At 31.1% G+C, this 18,592-nt stretch overlaps 2 protein-coding genes across 2 annotated transcripts; both read right to left on the reverse strand.

Moving 5' to 3' along the window:
• Positions 1-391: 391 nt before the first annotated feature.
• On the reverse strand, positions 392-1,986 carry LOC101496352 (NADH dehydrogenase [ubiquinone] 1 beta subcomplex subunit 2). Its single transcript, XM_004505646.4, has 4 exons — positions 1,821-1,986; positions 1,661-1,706; positions 1,509-1,568; positions 392-631 (listed from the first exon to the last, which is right to left on the reverse strand). The coding sequence occupies exons 1-3, from the start codon at positions 1,931-1,933 to the stop codon at positions 1,518-1,520; spliced, it is 210 nt and encodes a 69-aa protein (XP_004505703.1). The 5' UTR covers positions 1,934-1,986; the 3' UTR covers positions 392-631; positions 1,509-1,517.
• Positions 1,987-10,330: 8,344 nt separating this feature from the next.
• Positions 10,331-17,841, reverse strand: LOC101496679 (serine carboxypeptidase-like 34). Its single transcript, XM_004505647.4, has 10 exons — positions 17,362-17,841; positions 12,725-12,835; positions 12,366-12,461; positions 12,174-12,266; positions 11,995-12,083; positions 11,610-11,903; positions 11,385-11,521; positions 11,180-11,272; positions 10,976-11,081; positions 10,331-10,673 (listed from the first exon to the last, which is right to left on the reverse strand). The coding sequence occupies exons 1-10, from the start codon at positions 17,618-17,620 to the stop codon at positions 10,524-10,526; spliced, it is 1,428 nt and encodes a 475-aa protein (XP_004505704.1). The 5' UTR covers positions 17,621-17,841; the 3' UTR covers positions 10,331-10,523.
• Positions 17,842-18,592: the final 751 nt, after the last annotated feature.

An 18,592-nucleotide genomic window follows, 5' to 3' on the forward strand; every position in this document is an offset into this window, starting at 1 on the left:
AGTGGATTGCAATGGCTAAGGACTGCACAAACATTTAATATGTTTTTTCTTCTATTTTTGAAGTTTTATAATTATAAAAATCCATGACACTCTAACCTATTTGCAGACTACTATACTCCTCACACCAACTTATTGTCTTCCCCCACCAACTGCAACCAACCAGGCATACAACTTAGCTTCTCTTTGCAAACACTTATTACTCCTTTTTGTTGTTGTATTTTTAAGTGTCTCACTAGAAATAGTGAGTCAGGTTAGAATAGCTCACTTTCTGACCAACCTCGGTGAGTAGGATTGGCTCAATTTGACAGTTCTACACAAAACGTAATAATACATTATTTTGTTAACTCACATACACACCCTTGTCATAGTTGATACACATTCATTCAGGATATTATCGTAAATTTCTCTCACACGAAACATGGATAAATTAAATTGTCCAAACAACAACCATAAACCTTCATACAAGTTAACAAGTAAGGTGCTCAAACAAATCTATGCTCATGGAATCATGTAAAAATTATCTCTTATTTTATAGTCAATTTATTAAATGATGAAACAAAATAGACATTTGATTCACATTCACAGAAACAGACCCTTCCAGTTCTGATGTTCCCCTTTTTGCAGCAGGAACCTGCCAAGAAATCAATACACATGTTATCATCATACTTATGCAAATTCTGCACCGTACAAATATTCTAATTGATACTTTTCTGTTTACAGCTCCAACTGGTCCCTCTTCTACAAATGTTGTCAAAGACTAAGTTATAGTACATCAAATACAACATATGTCCTTTACTAAGTAGTAATGAATTAACAACACTCTTTTGTAAATGTAAAAAATGAAGAGGATAAAACTTAATTGTTCTTGCTTCATCAAAAGGTACCCCATATGAAAATAGCAGAAAGTGAACAATCTTACTTCTAATCAGAAAAAAAGTAGTCTCCGTAAAAGTTTAGTATGACCTGTTGGTGATAAATCGTAATTAACTAATTGTATCAGTTCTTGAGAGCAAAACACTTATTAAAAAAATAATCACCTAACATATATTACAGGAAGGCAAAATCAACAAATCCTAAAATTCAAAGTACTGACTAGGCTTAGCAAGGGTTAATAACTTATAGGGTCTGATTTAAATCAGGTCTATCAGAAGAATGCCTGGTATCATCGTGCTGAATTCTGTCAGGTACAATAACCTAAATTTGAATTGTCACTGGTTTCATCTGCCAAACCCTCCTAGATGTATAAATGAAGACATTCAATTAGCCAAAAATGAGAAAGAAACCTACGGGTTCGAGTTCAAGTCGCCAACACCAACTATCACAAAATTAGTGGCTTAATGAATATAAACTGCATATTGTTTAGCAGTAGAACTAGAAGAAATAAATAAGCTAAATGAACATAAATTAACAGCACTAGCTTATTCCACAGGACACGAGTTAAACTCAAATATTAAAGCAATTGCATATAATAAATAACAATTTAAAAACCAATGATGATGAGATGGTACCTAAGAATTTTAATGACCGCTTCCATGATCATCATGACCCTCCCAAGGATGCCTCCAACCCTAAGGTAAAACAGAAAAAAGAAAGAAAGTATGAAACAATGTTACATACAATTATTTACAATAAAACGTGACTGAAATTTCATCAGTGTTACCAATACTACAGGACCATCTTGTTTCGCCCTGTACATCACCCAAAACCTAGCAAAAACAATTCAATCAAATAAAAAGATGAATATCGAGAAATCGATGAAAGAAATTTACAAAAATTAGGGTAAGGGAAATAAAGAGATGATGAAATAGAAATGAACGGACCACATGACAGCACACAAGCCTTTCCCGGTGACAGTGTGCCAGCGCTTAGGTTGATGAATTGTTACGCCTTTGTAGGTTGTGCCTCCGCCATGTCCATGTCCTCCTCCACCCATCTTCTTTCTCGATTTCACTTCTGCAGTAGCGACAGATCTCACCCTTCATATCAACTTCCCCATAAATAAATACATAAATATATTTATTATGTGAAACTCCAATTTTACCCCTTATGTTTGTGAAAGTAAAATCATCACTAAGAAAAATATTTTATTAAATTAGGTTAAATATATAAAATTTTAATTTTAATTCTTATCAAAATATTATTCAACAAAAGTCCTCGCGATATTTTCATCCGTACTTTTTGTCGTTATAAATTTAAAATAAATAGAAATTCTACTAAAATTTGTAAATACGCTTTTAGTCTTTATAAAATTAAATATAATTTTTTTTAAAATCTCTACAGGTAAATTTGGAAGAAAAATAGATTACACTAAATGAGTATTGTTTTTATTAATGTTATAGATGACAGAAAACTCTACAAAAAAAAATATGTTTGAAAATTGATTTATAGGTCAAGAGTTCTGTTTTTCTTTTAGTTTTTTAGATTTTTTACTTAAAAATTGATATTCAATTTATCATTTGTTAAAAAAATTTAAATTTTGGTGGATTTGATGTTTATAGAATTTTAAACTTGTTAGCTAAAAATTAATTTAAAAGTCAAGTGGAACACTTAAGTTGATTTCATATTAAGGGAAGGGGAATGAATAAGTAGACCGATCGACGGGGGCCTATGGGGCTTAAGTGAGGCAAGACTTCTCTATTAAATAGATAAGGTTAAGGCTAAAGCTTCTAAACAAGCTTATTTAGTTAAAAATGTCAAACTACAAATCATATAATAAGTCTTTTAGACTTACCATATCAATCTATTTAAATAAATATAAATAATATTTGTACTACTATTAATTATTATATTAAATTTTGATTTTTTTTTTTTTTTTGTTGGACATTCAACTTTTAGTAATTTATGCATATTAACTTTATTTAGTTTTTGGCATATTTAAATGTATTATTATAAAATAGAATGGAAGTAAGATGTATATAAAGTCATTAATCTACTTTTTCAAAAATGTTAAAATGAAATAGGTTTTTAAGTAGACTAACATGTTGACAAGCCTCACGTTAAGATATCAATGTTTTTTATGTGCTTTTATTTGATCAATGTGCTACCAAATATTTGTTGTTGCTCGTCATATTTGGTAGCAAATTGTCTAAAATACCCTTACTACTAATATATAATAATATTATCTAACATCTCCCCTCAAACTCACGATGCATTAAGATGGAGCATCGAGAGTTTGTCAACTAAAAAACGAAAACGTTTAATGGAATGCATCTTTGTGAACAAATCAGCAATCTGTAAAGAAGAAGAGACAAACGGTAGAGTAATGATTCTATGCTGAAGATGATGACGAGATGGATAACGAGGAGGATCAACAATCGCGGGGGGACAAGAGGGATGTCACCAAAGAAGAAGCAACAATCAAAGAGAAGAACCAAGCCAACAAAAAATCAAACCGAAAAAGGAGCGATCAAAAAGGGAGCAACAACCATATCAAAATCAACAGATAGAAACAACCAAAGAAGTAGCACCACGAAACCAAATCAAAACAAACCAAACCAAATAGAACCAAACAAAACTAAATCATATCAAACCAAACTAAATCAAACCAAACTAAACTACACCAAACCAAACTAAACAAAGAGAGAAGCAACAAAGCAAATCACTAGAGAGATTAGCAATCAAACAGAAGAAGCAACAGACAGAGCGACAACACAGAAGATCAAATTTTCAGCCTCATCCAAGTATCCAACCCTTCCTAGAAGGTCAATCATACAACCATAATGCTCAATCTGAGGCACAATTCCAAATATCTCCATTTCTTTGAAGCATCGTCTTCCTTCCTCTACCAAACCACAATGGTTGCAAGCAGATAACACACTAGTCATTCGGTTCAAATCCTTCCTGTAACATTGCTGCGAATACTTCTAACGCTTCATTCGCACAACCATTGACAGGATAACCATTTATCAAAGCATTCCACGACGATGTATCTTTTTCATTCATCTCCTCAAAAAGCAATTTAGCTTTTCCAATTTCCCCACATTTTGCATACATATCAACCAAAGCATTACACACATGAACATCTGACACCACAATGTTAAAATATTAAAGAATTTAGTTAATTAACTTTAAAATGACGTAGTAGTTGTTAACAATGAAAAGAGGAAGAAAGAGGAAGAAGAGAAACAACCACTCTAGGGTTTCATAACATATAATGAACCAAACTAAAGTTAATAGGGTTACAATGAGTATATATAGAGGAAAATAGAAAATATCTAAAATACCCTTACTACTAATATATAATAATATTATCTAATATCTCCCCTCAAACTCACGATGCATTAACATGGAGCATCGAGAGTTTGTCAACTAAAAAACGAAAACGTTTAATGGAATGCATCTTTGTGAACAAATCAGCAATTTGTAAAGAAGAAGCGACAAATGGTAGAGTAATAGTTTCATGCTGAAGATGATGACGAGTAAGATGACAATCAATCTCAATGTGTTTGGTGCGTTCATGAAAGACCGAGTTGTGAGCAATTTGAATAGCACTCTTGTTATCACAGTGCATCGGAGTTGGCTCAGCAAGAGAGATACCCATATCAGACAAAAGCCAACGCAACCAAATTATTTCAGCGGTAGTGGATGCCATAGCACGATACTCAGTTTTTGTAGAAGAGCGAGAGACAATGTCTTGTTTCTTACTCTTCCAAGAAATAAGAGAGTCTCCAAGAAAGATACAAAACCCTGTGGTGGATTTACGATCAGTGGTATCACCAGCCCAATCAGCATCAGAATAAGCTCGTAACTTCAATGAGGATGACGATGGAAAGAGAAGACTTTGAAATTGAGTTCCTCGAAGATAACGAAGAATCCGAAGAACTGCTGCCCAATGTACTGTAGTGGGGGAGACAACAAACTGACTAACAACATGAACAGCATAAGCAATGTCAGGTCTGGTAATCGTAAGATACACTAAGCTGCCAACCAAAGTACGATACAAAGTGGAATCTGGTAAAGGAACACCATCCGAGGGAGCATATTTTACATTCAACTCAAGAGGAGTATCTGCTGCTCTAGTATCAGAAAGACGAGCCTGATCAAGAATGTTGGCAATGTACTTGGATTGAGAAAGAAGGTAGCCTCTAGGAGAGTAGGCAACTTCAATCCCCAAGAAATAGCGAAGAGTTCCCAAGTCCTTCATCTCAAACTGTTTGGCTAACTGCAATTTTAACTCATTGATTCTACTAACATCATCACCTGTAATACTCATATCATCAACATATAGAGAAAGTATAATGCGACCATGAGTGGTGGACCTTATAAACAATGCATAATCATGTTCACTAGAGCGAAAACCAAGAGAAGTGATCACAGTAAAGAATTTCTCAAACCAAGCTCGAGGAGCCTGTTTAAGACCATACAGAGCCTTTTTTAACTTACATACTTCCCCTGGATCATGAGAAACTCCTTGTGGAGGGACCATATAGACTTCTTCATGAAGCTCACCATTTAAAAAGGCATTTTTGACATCCATTTGGGAAATATGCCATTGACGAATAGATGCAACTGCAATAAGAGTACGAATAGTGGTCATCTTGGCTACAGGAGCAAAAGTTTCTTCATAATCCATACCATATTGTTGAGAGAAACCCTTAGCAACAAGACGTGCTTTGTAGCGCTCAACTGACCCATCAGACTTAGTTTTGATCTTGTATACCCAACGAGACCCAATAGCACGTTTTCCAGGAGGAAGAGGTACTAATTCCCAAGTGTTGGTTTTGTGCAATGCAGATAGTTCTTCTGCCATAGCCTGCTGCCAAAGAGGATCAAGAACAACCTCTTTATAGGAAGAGGGCTCAGACAAACTGTGAATAGAGGTTAAGAAAGAAGTAAACGAAGCCGAGTAAGTTGAATAGACAAAATCAGGTAACTGAGTAGACTTACGTTGACGAGAAGGGTAACGAGGAGGATCAACAATCACAGGAGCTGGTTAGACAGCTGGGGGGACAAGAGGGATGTCATCATGTGGAGTAGTAGTATTTATCCTGCAATTCTCAACATTACAATCACTAGAAGCGCTATCATTAGGACAAAACAGATCAATATGAGTTAGTTCAGAACTCTTAGTAATCTGAGAATCAGAGGAAACAGAGTAAAAATGGATGTGCTCAAGAAAAACAACATTACGAGATACATAAAGTTTTCTTGCATGAGGATCATAACAACGATAACCCTTTTGACCATCCCCATAACCAAGAAAAACACACATGGCTGAACGAAAAGACAACTTACTGCGCTCTACTTGAGGGCGAAGAACAAAACAAGTAGAACCAAAAACATTCAAAGAATAGTAATCAGGGGTAGAAGCATACAATTTTTCAAAGGGAGACAAACCTGATATGATAGAGGATGGAATTCTATTAATAGCATGAACAACAGTAAGAACTGCTTCTCCCCAAAACTCACTAGGAACTGAAGCGGACAACAAGAAGGAACGAGCAGTCTCTATAATGTGACGAGGTTTCCTTTCAGCAACTCCATTTTGTTGAGGAGTATCAGTACAAGATGTTTGGTGGCGGGTGCCATCATAAGCAAGTAATTCAGAAAATTTATTAGAGGTATATTCACCACCTAAATCACAACGAAAACACTTTATAACAGAATTATGTTGAGTTTTGACCATTGCACGAAATATATGATAAATTTCAAAAAATTCAGACCGATTTTTCATAAGATAAACCCAACAATAACGAGTGTAATCATCAATAAACGAAACATAATATCTAGATCCACATTTGGTGAGCACCGGTGATGGACCCCAAACATCAGAGTGAACTAAATCAAACGGCGCATATGAAATGGAAACACTTTTACTAAACGGTAAAGCTGGAAATTTAGCAAGTTTACAACCACAACAATCTGAGATATCACAGGGTTGTAACTTTCCTAAGGCTCCAGTAGAAGCCAAATATTTTAATCTAGAAGCAGAAACATGTCCAAGGCGAGAATGCCATAAATAAAAACTAGAAGATAATGAATTCAAGCGAAAACTAGATAATAAGTCAGCAGTAGTTGTTGAGGCTGCAGTATCTGAGAGTCGTAGGGCATCTAAAACGTAAAGTCCCCCCTGTCTATGGCCTGTCCCAATCAGCCTCCCGGAATGTGGATCCTGCACACAACAAGAAGTGGAAGAAAACATAACCGAATAACCGAAATCACATATTTGACTAACAGAAGCAAGACTCAAAGTAAGATTAGGAATATAATAAACATTAGAAAGAGACAAGTTAGGTGTGGAGACAGAACCAATGCATGCTAGTGGCATAGGAGTTCCATCAGCCGTCATAACCGATACAGACGAGACAGGTTTCACAGACACAAAATATTTATCATCGTATGTCATATGATGAGATGCTCCAGAATCAAGAATCCATATGGAAGGAGATATACCTGACATACCAGAGGAGTTCAAACCTTTAGAAGAAGTGGCAGACATGGCATGTGATTGAGTGCCAAGAAGTCTTTGAAGTTGTTCTGCAATATCAGATATTTGGGAAGCAGTCTCAGATGAGTATACAGAACCAGAACTAGAGCCAATGGTAGGAGGAGCAGAAGCAACAACATTGGACGATGGCCCCCTAAAATTCTTCTTATGTGCTCTCCCCAATTTCGGACAACGTGTTTTCCAATGACCTTTTTCTTTGCAGAATGCACATTCATCATTACCAAGCCCAACTCTTCCTTGAGATGTTTTTTTTTTTTGAACAGGAGTAACAAAAACAGATGGAGGAGTTGAGAGAATTTCCTTATCTAACACACTAGAATGAGTCTTCAATCTGATTTCTTCTGCCAACAATTCACTAACTACTGATTCAACATTAGGAAGGGGGGAACGATGCAAAATACCCCCACGAAGGCCCTCAAAATCATCACGAAGAGCCATTAGAAACCAAACCAGACGTTGCTCCTCTCTTTGATCAATGTATGCTTTGACAGCTTTCAACTCAGGTGATTCCATAAGAGCCAATTGATCCCACAAATTAGTCATTGCCGAATAGAATTCCTGAATGGTCATACTGCTCTGCTTAAGGGATCTAATATCACTGTCCAACTGATAACGTTTTGCAAAGTTAGACTGAACATACAAACGTTTCAAGTGATCCCAAATATCTTTAGCAGTATCATATTTTGCTAGTTGTACTCCTATAGACAACTCAACAAAATTATTAATCCAAGTAATAATTTTTGAATTACTAACATTCCATGTTTTTAGATCTTTTGCATATTGAGTTTCATTCTTTTTATCTGTAGGCTTAACAGAAGTTCCATCAACAAAACCCCACATATCTTTTCCAATCAAAAATTTTTTCATCACATAACTCCAATAAGAGTAATTTTGTCCATTGAGGTGAACACTAACAGCTTGAAGAGAATCATCCTTAACACCAGCCATAACAAATAATGACAGGAAAATACGACAAACACAATCAATGAGACAAAGTAAATTAAGGATAACCTGGTGTTGTGCGAGCACGATTTCTCCCTCTCCAGATGTCGTTTCATCGATCCGACCGTTGAAGACGAAGACCTAAATGTTGCGAGCCTGCTGTCCAAAAATCAGCCCGATCCAACGGTTAACAAATGCGCAATCGATGTTTTTCTAAGACTGATTTAACAAAATCGGGAATAGGGTTACTCTTCTCTTTTCTCTTTTGGTGGTTGTCTTTCCTATCAAAATAGTCTCTCTCTTCTCTACGGTAGATCCAAAAATTAACCAAAGCTCTTTGATACCATGTTAACAATGAAAAGAGGAAGAAAGAGAAAGAAGAGAAACAACCACTCTAGGGTTTCATAACATATAATGAACCAAACTAAAGTTAATAGGGTTACAATAAGTATATATAGAGGAAAATAGAAAATATCTAAAATACTCTTACTACTAATATATAATAATATTATCTAATACCCATGACGAGCAACAACAAATATTTGGTAGCAAATTGATCAAATAAAAGCACGTAAAAAACATTGATATTTTAATGTGGAAAACTCCTCAATGCAAGGGTAAAAATCATGAATCGTCTGATCCAACAATAACTCTCTTTTCATACCTCCTTTTGCCAATCTTACCGTTGTAAACTAAGAATTGTATGTTGCAAACTTGATGTCCAAAACATAGTCCGATCCAACAACAACAAAATGTGCAGTGGAAATTTTACCGAGACTACGGTAGAAAATTGAGAATGGTTTTTCTTTCTTCTTTATGTCTTTTTGGTGGTTGCATTTTCTTAATAAAACTATCTCAATCAACCCTAGTAAAACTTGTCTCTACTTGAATAAGTGAGAAATGTTAAGATACAATATTTAGATCTTTCTCCACATAAGAAGAAAGTCTAATCTCAATATTAATTGATATATTCAATTGTCGCAAGCATGGATGAAATATGGCTTTCAAGAGTGTGAGGATGATCATAGTTTGTTGACATACTCACATGGTTCAATTTTTATAATTGTATTGATTTATGTTGATGGCCTTGTTGTGTCCGAAAATGATGTGAAATCATGTGCAAAATTCAAACAATATCTCACATCAAGTGTTTTCTCATGAAGGAGTAGTTAGGAGAGTTGAAATACTTTATTGGTCTAGAACATGCTTGTGGCTCATTTGGATTGTCTGTGTGTCAAATAAAATATGGTTTGGACATTCTAAATGAATGTGGGATGCTAGATTGTAAAGCTTCATCTATCCTACTTGAACCAAACCTATATGTGAATCATTATATGAGAATCCTTCACAATATCGTAGGTTGGTGGGACGACTCATTTACTTCACAATCACTATAACGGAATTAACATTTTAAGTATATATTCTCAGTCAGTTTAGGTAGGAACCTCACTAAAGGCGACGTGACCATGCTGATTTTGAGGTACCTAAAGTCATCATTGGTGCGGAAAATTATCATCCCAAAGATAATGACCTAAGACTCCTTGTATATTATGATTCAAATTATGTGTCAAAATTAGTATTAGGCTATCTAATGAAGTTGGGAGCAGCTTCCGTATTATTGGTTGACTTGAGCTGTTAGTTTTAGCATTCATTGTTCCAAATCGTAGAATCATTTAGAATTAATTCGCAATTCCTTATGTCAAGGCCTTAGATGATTTTCTGCCTAACATAGAGTTATTGGTTGTCTCCATGTATAGCTATAAAATGGTTGTATATGAACACAAAAATCAATTGAATAGAAACATTACAAAGTTTTTGTCATCCCATTTTTGTTATTGAAACATTTTTTTTTCAATTTGTTGATAATTATTTTATTCATTAGTACACAAAATTTAATTAAAAAATACTTTTTTTTTATTTTAATGATAAAAAAAAATTAGATTCATATTCAAGCCGTATATATATACTATAATTAGTAAGTGATTCAAATAATACAATTCACACTTGAATGAGAATTCGAGTGAGTAATAAAAACAAACAATCGGATTAATTTTAACCCAAAAAGAATTAAAAAGACATCCAACCTATATGTGGAACAAATTAACATAAAAATGAAAATCTAAAATAGAAGTCGTTATATAGGATGTTGTGGTAATTTCTTATTGACTAAGAAATGTCGAACTAGCTGAAGAGCTTGCTTGGGAGTAAAGGTAGGAACTTGATGTCCAGCTCCTCTTATGGTCACAAAAGTTAGCCCATCGTATACAATGTTCCAACCTCCTACCTGTAATTTCATACAAATTCAGGTTAAAAAGAAAACTAAAATTTTGATGAAGTTTTATATGGGTAGTAGGTATTGGTGTTTCACAAGAACAAGAATAGAAGTTGAAATTAAGGGAACCAAATCCTCAAGCATTGGTGTTAAAGTAACGCATTGTTTAAGCTCAAGTGTTTAATGAACTTCAATTAAAGATTAATAGTCCGTGTTTAACCCAAATTTGAAATATAGCTGAAACTATCATTGACTAATTTAATTCCTTCAAAACCATATACTAGTATTAAAAAATATAACACAGATTGGCTTACCTGTCTGCTGGTATACCAGGGAGTCCAATCTTGAACTATAGGGAGACCCAATTTTCTTAGTGTGTATCTTGTTGCAGTTACTGGAATTCTTCCATCAGTATCTCCACTGCATAAATTTAGAAATAAAGTAAATTAGCAAAAGAAAGATAAAAAAAAATGTACTAATAAAAAGGAAATGGACTAATAAAAATGTAATTTATTTACCTATAAACCCATATGCGAATACCACCGGCAATAAGCTTCTTTAGGACAGGAAGCATGGATGCTGGTGCGTCATTCCAAAATGTTATATTATCACTATTTAAGCACAAAACACAAGATGGCATCAATGTTGATTTGATTAATTTACATTTCCTATATATAATATGTTCATGAAAATTAAAATGAAGTTAGTGAATCACATACATACCTGCAGTGAGTCCATGGATAAGGAATTTTTGTGACATTAGCATGCAATGCCTTTTGTACCTCTGGCCTATTTAGGTATAATTCAGTATAATCTGATGCACATGGATCATATCCTGCTAGCCTTTTATGCCACCCATCCTGTTCAAATCCAACATCAATCATATCATCAACCTATTTGAAAATATAAGATTGAATCATTTGCATAGTTAAGTTAATGAAAACTCACAAATTTGGAAAGAGAATGAGGGGATGAGCTTGTGACGAAGGCTTCCCTTTTGGTGTTGCTGTTATTGCTGAAACACATGGGAGTGTACAAACTATACATGTCTATAATCTTATATACATCAAAGTACTTGTTAAGTTCTGTATTGCATTCATTTGTTTGACTTTGAATTGAAATACTGAAGTTGCATGTGGTCGTGATGTTATAATATACATCATCAGATATCACAGCATGGTCCCATGCATACTCTATCATACCCTTTTGATCTGTTTCATCGTCCAATAGTGCATTTCCAATCTGGTCAACACATCTAATTGTGTCAAATTAACATTGATTTATATTTATTTCTTTAGGACTTTTATTATTGATTTTCAATTTAATTATATACCATGATCCCTTTGAAGTTAATGTAGTCTTCCTTAGAAGGATTGTGATTATTATCCAATATGAGCTCAGAAAGTTGTGGAACATAGTGTCCTGAATTTTCAATACAAATTATTTTAAAGTGATCAAGAACTATGAAAAATAGTGTTTAACTAAAAATTAATTTAGAAGTTAAATAAATACCTGCATAGCTTTCACCAGCAATGTAGAAGTCATGTGATTTGAATTGAGGAAATCTTTTAAACCAATTGATGAGAAATGTGTGTGAATCCTTAGCTGGTCAATGAAATTAAGTATACATGATTAATAAATCACATTAAGTGAAAGTACTAATAAAAAATTGTATCAATTATTAGTTGATAGAATAATTATTACCAGTGATGGTGTCACCAAGCTCACTTATATCACTGGTGGTGTTTGTGTAAGAAAATCCCACTCCAGCAGGGGATTCAAGAAACAAAAGATTTGCAGCTGTAGAAATCATAGTGGTAAGGGATTATTGTTTTCTTTAACATATATTTTATTTATTTTAAATAAAATAAATACATTATCTATATATTATGAAATTATATTACAAAGTTAAAAAATGTACTTCCACCCCATGTTGATAATTGGAAAATTATATCTAATCAGGTATCAATGTGACATGTTAGAACTTCATTATTACATTATTTAAAGTCTATATAGATGTGAAAGTTGTACAAAATTTACAAGTTTATCTCAAATTCACCCACCTTTATTCCAAGAATAAGGGTTCAACTTGAGCTTTGGTTGGGTGCTATTTTGGGGAAAGAAGGGTCCAAGCTCCTCTGCTTCTCCATAACCAATTGAAGAACAACCAGGGCCTGTAACATTCATACATTAATTTTTCACATCAATCATATACTAAAATAAAATCGGTTCTTATTTAAAAGTCTTGTTATTTAATAAGAGAAGGGGTAATAGAAGGATGATGGACTTTAATATTAATTAATTGTATTGTTATTTATAAATAATCACTATCTTTATTTGTATTTTTCCAAACAATATATTTTACTATATAAAATTATTTTTTGAAAACCTAAAATGAAAACTTTATATGGTTGCAAGGTGGAAGAAATTTGTTATGAGTGGTTACGGGTAATAATTAGTTCAAACTTGAATGATATCACTTTGCTGAAAATTTGCTACTTTTGGATTGCTTAGACTTATCTAAAGCTGAATATATTTTTATTGTCAGAAAATTAAAGCTAGTATTTTTATTTTATTTTTATGTGGGTATGTGGTCCAACTCATGATTTTATTAGGAGTATGACTTTGTGGCTTATGTGTTTCAATTAAAAGTATTTTTAACGAAATAGTCGACTTAAGAAATGGCCAGCGATTGTTTCGTGATCAATCAATATCATTATTTAATTTGAAGACTAAAATGTCTAATTTAATTAATCATTTGTTTGATTGTAATTTTGTCTTTCTCACTTTTGTTCAAACTATCATTAGATATTATTCCAATTTAATTAATTAAATACACAATTAAACACTAACCAAAAACTAAAACCAACTAATTTTGAAAGTGACAGAAGGTTTGTACTTCGTAAAGGGGAAATTTTGAGAATAATAGTTATTTCTAACTTTATTTATATTTTGTTTGAATCATATCTTGGACTAAATAAATGACTTATTTATATTTATAAATAATACAGGAAGAAATACTTGTATCGTAATGTTAAAAAAATATAAGACGTATATTTGTACTCGATATGCATAACCGAAAGTCATAAGCTATAGAGATTTATGATTCTAAATCTAGATGAATTTATTATTGACTTTCTAATATATAAGGGTGATAAAATAGATATATCTATCGATTAGGATATAGATGTATCAAAATAATATATTTACAATCTACTGAAAGTTTTTAAAAAATAAAATTTCATTCATCCAATAAAAATAAAAATGATCTAATTAATTCATTATCACATTTTCAATACTTGGATATTCATCCAATTCATCTAATTATTTTCTTTTGAGCGTATAATAAATTAATTTATTATTTTATCAAATATATATTTTTTATAGAAAAATTCTGTTTTCTATTTTTATTTAACTTTTTTATATTATTTTTTAAAAATCATTTATTTTGATTATTTAAAATTAGTAATTTCTAAAAAATAATTATATTTATTATATTAAACTTTTTTATTATTTTAAAAAATTTGTTTTTTATTATTATTTTGAAAATATTTTTTTTTATTATTTTAAAAAACTTTTTTCTACAGTAAAATAGAAGGTTTCCTGCAAAACAAAATGTTTTTATAAAGGAAAAATGTTTTTATAATATTTTTAAAAATAAATGCAATAATTTAAAATTATTTCTATATATAATGATCGATAGTGTTCTGACGACCAATTACTTATTTTAAAACCAATTACTTATTTTAAATTAATAACAAACTGTTTTTTAAAATACTAAAAAGTTCCAGGTTTGTACCAAAAAATTGTAGTAAATAAATAAAAATTGGTTTTTAGAAATAATAAATAAAAGTATTTTAAAAAATTACTTATTTTTTAAAATTATAAAAAAAAATGCCATTTTCTGTAAAAAAAAATGTTTTCTAATCAGAAAAAATATTTTTTAAAACAATTATATTAACGTTTTTTAATACAATTATAATAATATTTATTAAATTTGTTTAAATATAATAAACAAATATAATATATTTAAAATTTAAGGGAAACAAAAATATATAATCCATTGAATTTTAAAAAATGGTTGGATGAATTGCATTCTTCCATTTCATTAAAGAAATAAATTGAATATATCCAATCTATTAAGTAATTTTTAGTTTTTTGAATGGATGATAGCTTAATGGATGGAACTGTCACCCTACCCACCATTATGGAATTGCTAAAGTGTTAAATTTTCATATAGACTATATGGAATAACACTCACACATCATTGTTGAGTTTTCAACGACCTTTCTCAAACACATGAAAGTTATTGCCCCTATGTATTCTATAATCGATATAGTTTTCAATATTTATTATATCGATTTTATAGAAAAGTAAAAGAAAATTAAGCAATCTAGAAAGTCAATCGAGTGATAGTATCTCAAACTTACAAGGAGGACACAAATTTGAGACATATTTAATTATAATCAATCAAAAAGAATATACTTATTCAATATTTTTAACAACCAATGTTAGTTTTATATTAAAGTTGTTAGTATTACGGTGAGAATGTTAGTATTATAATGAAAATGATATTGAATTATTGACTTTTATCTGTCAGTTCATTTAACTATCAAATCAACCTTATATCTTTAATGTATTTGAATCAATTAGAACACAAATTAAATGGAATTCAATATTTGTTATTTAAATATTTATGGACATATTTTTTTTATATAGTGTCCCTTTTATTCTGGCGTCATTGATGATCTAAAGTTTTTTCTCACCTTTATGTTGCTATCAGCAGCTAAAAGAAATGGGTTTATGACTTGTGTTTAAAGCAATATTTATGACTTGTATCGACTTTCATCATGGCTGTTTGTGCTGCAAGTTGAAGCCACTCACTAACAAGTCAAATTCCCAACACCCGCATGCTTGATTGACCATACTATTAATTCCACTACTATGTAGTACAAGTACAATATACAAAATTATATTATTCATCCAATCCATCTACTAGTTTATATTTTTAATTTTGTATAAAAATATCACCCTAAATTTAGTTCTATAAAAAAGTTGCATGAAAAATTGAAAGAGTGCTTTACTAGTATTTCGGAACAAAATATTTTAATAATTTAGTCATTTATAGTAGAATAAAGGAGTGGGAGATATGAATTAGAATTTGTCAAAAAAACAAATGTGAATTAGAACTGTTAAATGGCATTTGGTTTCATATTTTTAAATAGGAAAGTCCCTTTGCTTCATTACGATGCTTCCAACAAATCCAATGTTTAATTAAACTTTTAAAACCAATTTAGGAATTTGTGAGTTGTCAGTTGTGGCTCGTAGCTTGAATATGATAAGTTTGGACAACCATGCCATGTGGGTGTGTGGATTGGAATAAAAGTGGTAGTTCCAATCCACTGGGTAACCTTAGGAATATTTAGGAGTCTATGTGTGTAAACTATACGATGCTATATCTACGACTATAGTAACATATATAGCTTCTATGCACTAATACATTCAATTTTTTTGATTAAATACATTCAATTTTATTGATTTATTTTCTATTATATTTAAAATAGGAGAAACTATTTATATATAGATTTAATTTTATATTTAATATATATACATTTATTCATATTTTTATTTACTACGAGATTTTTGTAATTTTAAATTTATTAATTGTTATAATTAGCTTTGATATTTGATAATTGACTTCAAATTTAATTTTAATTAACTCCTATAATACATTTAGAAATTCTAATGAGATTATAGTGTATTTTAGTCGATTTTTTTTTAAGACTTGAATCTTTTACAGCTGTGGTATGATACTACAAAGCTAAAAAACTCAAACACATTTTTAATTAGTGGCCCATATTTTCTTCATAATTATTTTCTGTAGGTTTTTTTTTTTAAATAATTAAACATATGGCAATTGTTGTCTAATTGAAGACAACGTTGTCACAGTCATTCATAAATTCATAAATTGGTAGATTAAGAAAGGTTCATTCAATTTATAGAGGAGGACACGTACAAGCATATTAATGAATGAAACACATCACAGTTTCTTTAAGATTTCTCATTTGTTTGAGGTAGTTTACTAGAATTTGACTAAGCAGAATGGAAAGTGAGAAACATTAAAATTATTTCAACAAATTCATAATTTGTGTGGTTAATATTCATCTTTAATTTATTATTATACTATAAAAAATAATTATTTATTTCAGATGAATAATTTTTGCATGGTCACAACTACAAATCAAAATGGTTTAGACACACACAAAAATACATTATTTAATTTTTCTAATAATAATAATAAATTATTCTCTCATTCCTTACATTGTTTGTGACCATGCAAGTATTGCTCATTTAAGAGAGATTGTATCGATTTATTTTGCTAAATATTACTCAATTGTAATTGTAAAGAAGTCCAAATTTAAAACTCAAAAAAAACAAAAAAAGTCCAAATTTAAACATAAATATCAATTTTAAACTGCATAACAATACCAATATCATTTATATGCAAATGCATGGATATCTTGCTAGTTAAGATAAAACACTAACACAAATGTTATAAATCATAAGAAGACAATAAATAAAGAAATCTAATTATGACATGTGACAAAATTTCACAACTTTCTTCTCACATCTCCATAGAATCTTATATGGAATATTTATTGGTTAAAATGAAGAGACTGAAATAGTGAACTAAAAATACCTCCATTGAGCCAAAGAAGAAGAGGTTTTTGTTGAGGTTGATGAATGGCTTCAAAAAACCAATAAAACAGTGCTCTTCCATGAGTTTCATTGACAGTGACATAACCAGCATATTGTTTGAAATTCACATGAGGCTGCCCAGGTAATTCATACACTCTGTCCTCTTCTTGTTGTGTCACACCTAAAACTTCTTTACTCCAACAAAGAACCACAATAACAACAACAACAATATTCAAATTTATTAATGAACATAAACCCATCTTATCTTATAGATTATATTATAGAATCCCTTTTAATTTCTTTCCCTCACAAATTAAACCACTCTCTTGTCTTTGGTTTAAATATATATAATGATCAGAGAGACTTAAGAAAATAGGCAAGGGTCATGTGCTTACTCTACTGTTGCTTTACCTCTCAATTTTATTTTTTTATAAATAAATTCTTATTCTAAAAAAATAAAATGCTTGACATGCCTCATTTTGAAAGCATACTTTTGAGAAAGTGTATATATAAAAAGAATCATAGGAATAAAAACAAAGAGTCAACATCGCGATTCATTAATTTTTATTTATTTATTAAACACAAATAATTTCATTAATTTTGATCAATTAGATTATACACCTTGAAATTAGCTGTTTACAATTGCTTTGAATATAAATAAAGGATGTACATGTACATGTACATGTACATGCATATATATATATACATACATATATAGAGTATATACATTTGGACTTTTCAAAAGCTCCATTTATGTTTGAGGTTGAGTGGAACTTTGTAATATGTGATATTTTCATTATTAATATTTTGTTTTCATATATCCAAAGGTGTTCAAGGGCCACGATTTGCGGAGTGGTCAATTGCTTTCGGTTGAAATGTTTGAAGATTCTTCCAACGATATTATTATCCATATAGTATACTTTTTATGCTTCTAGACCTCTAGTTACTATCTTTTCAATTAATCATCACTTTGATATAATTATACGAACACTGAAATTTGCAAAGTTTTGTATTTGGATTTTCTGCCGGCCTCGTTTTATTATTTAAGAAAAATTACTACTAAGCTCAAAATTAAGCCGGCATGAAACGGCAAGGTGAAATTAACGAGGAAAAATTATCATAAATTGAAGAAATATCATGTACCAACTACCATACATCAACGTAATCATTAAAAATACAAATGCAAAGTGTTGGGCCTAAAACTGGAAAATTTGTGAAAAATAGTTTTCCCT

Source organism: Cicer arietinum, chromosome 6 (genome assembly GCF_000331145.2).
Source record: "Cicer arietinum cultivar CDC Frontier isolate Library 1 chromosome 6, Cicar.CDCFrontier_v2.0, whole genome shotgun sequence".
NCBI lineage: Eukaryota > Viridiplantae > Streptophyta > Magnoliopsida > Fabales > Fabaceae > Cicer > Cicer arietinum.

Excerpts from the sequence above, each read along its gene's own strand:
- LOC101496352 (XM_004505646.4), bottom strand. The coding sequence starts at position 1,933 with ATGGGTGGAGGAGGACATGGACATGGCGGAGGCACAACCTACAAAGGC. Across the intron at positions 1,707-1,820 it reads GGCTTGTGTGCTGTCATGTG|GTTTTGGGTGATGTACAGGG; the intron begins GTCCGTTCATTT and ends TGTTTTTGCTAG. Across the intron at positions 1,569-1,660 it reads AAGATGGTCCTGTAGTATTG|GGTTGGAGGCATCCTTGGGA; the intron begins GTAACACTGATG and ends GTTTTACCTTAG.
- LOC101496679 (XM_004505647.4), bottom strand. The coding sequence starts at position 17,620 with ATGGGTTTATGTTCATTAATAAATTTGAATATTGTTGTTGTTGTTATT. Across the intron at positions 12,462-12,724 it reads CCCTTATTCTTGGAATAAAG|CTGCAAATCTTTTGTTTCTT; the intron begins GTGGGTGAATTT and ends TGATTTCTACAG. Across the intron at positions 12,084-12,173 it reads TGCTGGTGAAAGCTATGCAG|GACACTATGTTCCACAACTT; the intron begins GTATTTATTTAA and ends TTGAAAATTCAG.